General features: G+C 45.5%; 2 protein-coding genes across 4 annotated transcripts in view; one reads left to right on the top strand and one right to left on the bottom strand.

The window, feature by feature from the left end:
- Positions 1 to 4,556, bottom strand: part of BTG3 (BTG anti-proliferation factor 3) — a 21,661-nt gene extending 17,105 nt beyond the window's left edge. The window contains exons 1-2 of one of the 3 annotated variants that reach the window (XM_017539640.2): positions 4,302 to 4,556; positions 564 to 744 (exon numbers count right to left, since the gene is read on the bottom strand). In XM_017539640.2, coding sequence (XP_017395129.1) covers positions 564 to 736 — 173 coding nt within the window. In that variant the 5' untranslated portion in view covers positions 737 to 744; positions 4,302 to 4,556. Of the gene's footprint in view, positions 1 to 563; positions 745 to 4,298 lie in introns of all 3 variants that reach the window. The other 2 variants (XM_017539633.2, XM_017539625.2) reach the window with 2 other exon arrangements.
- On the top strand, positions 3,288 to 5,709 carry LOC119472856 (translation initiation factor IF-2-like). The gene has a single exon (XM_037742470.1). It carries the CDS (start codon positions 4,148 to 4,150, stop codon positions 5,006 to 5,008), a length of 861 nt encoding a protein of 286 aa, XP_037598398.1. The 5' UTR covers positions 3,288 to 4,147; the 3' UTR covers positions 5,009 to 5,709.
- The last annotated feature ends 348 nt before the right edge of the window (positions 5,710 to 6,057 follow it).

Here is a 6,057-nt window from a genome sequence, read left to right as displayed (position 1 = left end):
AAATTCCAGAGCCAGTATTTACTAGTTGTGGACCACACGTGAGTTACATTCATCTACACAGTTACTCTGATTTCTACTGCAAATATACAAATGAGATTATTCTTGTATTAAGAACATATCAGGTGTCTAATAACCTTGGTTCCCTTTGTCCATAAAACTTTTTTTTTTCCCCCAAAAACATATAACATGTAATTTACTTTTAGACGCAAGATTCTCTTCTTTCACCTCCTACCACGACCATTAATGGGTTATTAGGGGCCCTCTAGAATTGTGAAAATCCCTAAGTACCTGTGATAAACAGAAACGCACTGTTGGGAGCCAGGCTATAACCACAAAAACTAACTTCTATGACCCCACAGCACTGGCCTCCTGTGTCCAGACAGTGGGACTACACCAACAAATACTTATGTTTTAAAACGAGTAAGGAGAAAATATACACCCCAGAGTTCTATATTTTGCTGATAAAACACTTGTAGGCATGGTCTGCACACCCTTCAGTCATTTGGCCTTGAACACACCTCGGGGGTTGATCAGCCTCTGCTCAGTCCAATCTAATCCTTTACCTGTAGGCCTGTCCTTTTGATGGTTTTTCTGGATACCAGTGATTTTTATATTTTTCTTGAAGTATTAGAGTCAATTTCTCAGCAAACCTCTCAACTGCCTCTTTTTTCAACTTATCGTGTTTTCGAACTAGTCTTGTGAAAAAGAAGACAACAGCAGCAATTTCGTTCTTCATTTTTTCTCCTGCGAAGATAAAACAGGTTTTCTCAAAAAAACAAAATATAAAAACTGGGAAGATCAAGCTCTGTAAGATAAACCTCCTTTACAGCTCTCCCTTTCCTCCTTCCAATTTTATCTGGTATTTCTTTGGCTCATATCTGGGGTAGAGAACAATCTACTTATCTTTATGCCATAAAGGCCTTATTATAAAATACTATTTTAAAATCTTATTGCTCAGCTTCATGAAGAAGTTCAGTAAAGAGAGCACATTGCTTCTGTTGGCTAAAATAAAACCAGAGCTATCAGTAAAAGAAAAGCACTATAATAATTGATACTATGACATAGTTTTTACTGTGTGTGTCAATATTTAGCTGCAATACATTTAATTCTGTGAAATGATTTGAACTTTAAGACATAAAAAAGTTTACTTTAAAATCTAGTACTGTAGAGACATTTTATAACAGAAAAGTTTGGCAGTTCCTAAAAAGGTTAAACATGGAGTTATCATATGACCTGGCCAATTCTACTTCTAGCTATTTGCCCAAGAGAAATGAAAACGTATGTCCACACCAAAACCTTGTATAGGAATGCCCATAGCAGTATTCATAATAGCTAAAAAATAAAAACAATCAACATGTTGACCAAATAAGGAATGGACAAATACTGTGGTATACACATAAGTGGAATATTATTCAGCAGTGAAAAGGAATGACTGCTAATACAAGCTACAATATGGGTGAACCTTGAATACAGAAATACCCATAGCAGTATTCATAATCGCTAAAAAGGAAAAACAGTATATCTAACAACGAAGGAATGGACAAATACTGTGGTATATACATGTAATGGAATATTATTCAACAGTCAAAAGGAATGAGTACTAATACAAGCTACAACATGGGTGAACCTTGAATACATCACACTAAGGTAAAGAAGCCAGTCACAAATGACCACATATTGTATGATTCCACTGATATGAAACATCCAGAATAAGCAAATCTATATAGACAGAAAACAGATTAGTGGCCTAGTGGGAAATGGGAAGCCGAGAAAGGGAGTATTGCTAGTAAGTACAGGGTTACTTTTTGGGGTGATTAAAAAATATACTAAATTTTACTATAGTGATGATTGTACAACTTTGTGAATATACTAAAACCATTGAATTGTACATATTAAATGGGTGAATTGTATGGTATATAAATCTCAAAGCTGTTATACATAAAAAATTACAGCATTGAGTTTCTATAAGTACTCTTTCAGGAAGAGAGATACATTTATCCAGAAGTTAAGAAACACAAAAAGTGGTGGCTCTATTAGGACATATTTAAGAGAACAGAAATTCAGGGTCACCCACAGAAAAATAAACTAAAAGAAATAATCAGAGATTTAGCTGCATGTTGGATTGCCTCAAATGACTTTAAAAATGGCATATCTGATTTATCATTGATTAATCCTTAAAGGCAAACCCTTGTCCTAAGATTGTTTTGATGTATGTACTGTCTTTATTCAGTGAGCTCATTCATCTGGCTGCTGTAACTTCGGAGTTATTAAGATGCTGCATTTAGTAAGCAACATCACCTTTTTGGGAGCCAGTTACGTATTAAAGACACACAGCCTCTGCTATGTTTAGCATAAAAATTGACTAACCTAGCAATAGTTTGTGTTCCCACATTTCCAAAAAAATAAAGCTGATTGTTAGCTTTCTTTTCTCGAACTGCTCTTTAAGTCTCGCTTCAGAATGTGACTCCTTTATTCAAAGTGCAAATTCAAACAAGTAACCTCACTGTGGTAAATAAATTCTACACAGTTATCTGAGGTCTGCTGGCAGCCACAGAGAGCCTGATCCTGGAAAGGAAGGCACTCAAATCTTTCTCCCAGAACCCTAGAATACCAAATTCACCTTCTACAATTCACCTTCCACGCACTGGGCGTGGGTCCACACAGGAGTGTGCGAATACACGTAACCCCAGTCCATCACGCCTGCTGCGCAGCCTCCCCCTGAAAAATGTGAGCCATTTCCACTTTATAAAGGTACATTTATATTACACCACGATATAATGGGGTAAAAAAACAAGGCAATTTAACATAGGGGTTGGGAAGAAAGTTTTGCTGATGGAACTACATTAGCCTCCACTCCAGCAAAGCAAACATGGAACCACACTAAAGAAATTTACTGAATCTTTAGATCATTCTCCTCATTCATTACTTTTGCCAACTATGTGCCACAAATCTGAGTTTTGTATCTGTTTGCTCTGCTTCATATCAAATAAATAAATAAATAAATGGGAAGGAAGGAAAGAACCACTTAGTGGTTGTTTTTGGTTGTAACACAAGATGACTCATATGGACTTTGTTTTCCCCGTTTGAAGAAATGATGGCCGGAACAGCTAAAAAATAAGCCCACTCCCACCAGTATTCTACGAATACCAAAAGGTCAAAGAGGGAGAGTTACAGTCAGGGACAGGACCACTAGAGTCAAGCAGGGCCAACAAGACCCCAGGCATCTTGAGTAAGTAGGCGTCCTCCACCCACACTCAGAGCAAAAGGTTCCCATTTTAAATATCGCACGGTGACGTCATCCTGGGACCTCGTCACCGCGGCGGCCGCTCCTCAAGTTCTACTTTGTTCCACAAGGCTCCCCTGCTCACGGCTGCGTGGACAAAACCCAAAGGGAACCTAGCTCGGCCTGGCAGGAGTTTATAACTTTGTACTTTTCCCTCCCTTGTAACGAAAACCTCATCACAATTGTTTCTAGGAACACATTTTTCTCCTGATAGACGTTCCCAAGGTGGAGGGCGCGACAAGGCTGGCCCGTGGGGCTGAGGAGCCCCTGCCGGCCTCAGTGGCGCCACAAAGCGGGCTCTAAACCATTAAGCGGGGAAATAATTTTCCAAGAGACCAGGAGTTGGACTTTTTGAAGCCATCGAAAACCGCCGCTAGGCACTCCCCCTGGGGTTTTGAGAGGCAGGTGAGGAGGCATCAGACATCTCCACACACACTTGAAAGAACGGCCTTGAGCTGCGCCCAACTTCTGCAATCCCGGTTTTCCCCAAGTTCAAGGGAAGGGCCCTGGCGCCCAATGCCCGGCCTCCCCGACAACATCCTCGCCAGGGTGCCCCTGCCCCGCCGGCCCAAGAGTCCGCTGTCCCCGTCAGGCGGCCCTGGGTTCGAGGACCCGGCTTCCTAGAGGAGTGACTCTCCAAACAAGCGGGGCTCCAGAAAACCCACCGACGCGAAGGGGGTGGGTAGAGGGTGGGAAGCCGCGGGGCTGCTGCCCAGCCCGAGGGGGAAGGTAACGCGCTGTGGAAACGTGGCAGGAGCCCTGAGGCGGCGTCTTTTTCCTCAGGCGCCCGCCGAGGGTCCCGCGGAAACCCTCGCGGGCCGCCCTCGCCGACCCCAACCCTGCTCTGGCGCCGAGCCGGAGCCCATGCAGTCTGGTTCCATCCCCCGCCCCTCCCCTGTCCCCGGTGCGCCGCCCGCCAGCGAGCCTTCGACGTGGCCGCAGGGGCGCCGGGACCACCCTCCCCCGATACCCACAGCCCCGCCATGTCTACCTTCTCCCGGCCCGGTCTCCTTACCGCCGCTGCTGCCGCCGCCGCCGCTCTCCGGCCGGAGATTCGGCGGCCCAGACCTTGTCCTGGCCGGGAACCGAGGGCTCCGCCTCAACGGGCCCGCGCTCGGCAACAGGGAGCGGAGCGAGCTTAGTCCGGCGCGTGCGACTCCCGCGTCGTCGGGCAGCCGAGCGCGCGCTGAGAGGACTGGCGGGCGAGCGAGCGCGCACTCGGGAGAGCGCAGCCCCAAAGCGGCGCGCAGGGGTCTTGCGGCCCGGAAGAGGGGAGGGGCGATGACCCGGGAAAGGGTTGGCGCCGCGCGGGATCGGCTCGCGCGCCTGAGGGGCGGTGCCGTGGGCGGGGCTTCGCCTCAAGGCCACCCCCGAGCCCCGGGCCTCACAGCGCGGGCGACGACACACCCTCGCCCTGCGGAGAGCCAGGCTCAGACCCTCCTGTGCGACGGCGGGGCGCATAGCACCGCGGGGTTCCCTCCCTGGCGAAGAGCCGCGCTGAGGATCTGTGGGACCCCCGCCCGGCTGCCCCAGGTGCGTCAGCGCCTTCGGGGGTCGCTCGGGCTCCGTCCTTTCGGCTGTCTCGGCCTTTGTTTCCCCCTCAGGTCTCTCCACGCTGCACTTGACACCCTCAGGGCGAGATGGCAAGTTCCAGAACCAGCTCTCTACACCCAGGGCTTCATGGGGGACACAGACTCGACGGGAAGGGGAACTTTGCATTTATGAACAGATCCTCATCCTTCTTGCTGCAGCTAATTACAGGCTCGTTAACCGTGCAGCTGCCCTGCTGTATTTTAGGCGGTTGTTGGCACTCCTAGTTGCGCCCTTCCCTGGCCCCTCACAGCAGGAGCTGCCTTCTGCGGACCGTTGTGTGCCGCCCTGGCACTGGCTCCTGTGTTTTGCACAAAGGAAAGGCTCCAGGGATGTTGGCCAAAGGAATGAAGCCTTGAGAGTCCAGGCTTTCTATTTCTGAGACACTTCTACTCAAGGACTTCCCAGATGCAAAGTTTAATCTTTGAGCAAATACAACTATGGAGAGGGAACATTAACTTTCTGCAGAAAAGAAGGAACACCTTTTTCAACCTTTTATATTGAATTAGCACCATGGTCTTAGTTTTGTGAAAGCACTTTAGTACATCAAACTGGCTGGAGGAATACAAGATATTCCTACCTTTTAATTATTATTATTAAAAGAGGGATAAAACATGTTGTAAATTACTTAAGAACTGAATATTCAAGTTATACAGTATATCGGCCAGATTTCTTACTGCCCTCTAGGCCTGGGAGCATGTTTTCAGCTCAGTTTTATGAATGTTTTAAATTCTTATTACTGATGTTTGTTATTATAGCCCATTAGCAGTTCAAAATAATTTTTTTAGCAGTAATAAATATACCATCCCCAAAACAGTACAATAAACTTTATTTGTTAAAAAAAATACTGTTCTAGAACTAAGCCTATTTACTGGTACATTTAAAGAGAATATTTACACCTTGGAGTCTTCTAGGAGGTGTGAAGGTGTTTTTATTTTAAAATCGTAACAATCTGATGAGGTTATTTTTACAAATCAAGGCCTTTAATTCTGCAGTTTCGTAAAATAGCTAGGTAACCACCCACATTACTCAAAATTCATCCAGAAATTTCTGTAGTTTGTGATTAGTATTTTGTGTAGTATTTATAAATCTATGATCCACATTTTCCAGTCTTAAAGTAGTGCCATATTCAAAAGACACAGGCAAGAACTTGAAACCGAGTTTCAAAATGACTTTCAAAAAAT

The sequence above is a fragment of the Cebus imitator genome, unplaced genomic scaffold (genome assembly GCF_001604975.1).
Source record: "Cebus imitator isolate Cc_AM_T3 unplaced genomic scaffold, Cebus_imitator-1.0 Scaffold7, whole genome shotgun sequence".
NCBI lineage: Eukaryota > Metazoa > Chordata > Mammalia > Primates > Cebidae > Cebus > Cebus imitator.
The sequence above is the reverse complement of the archived record's forward strand: the minus strand, read 5'-3'. Positions and strand labels throughout refer to the sequence as shown.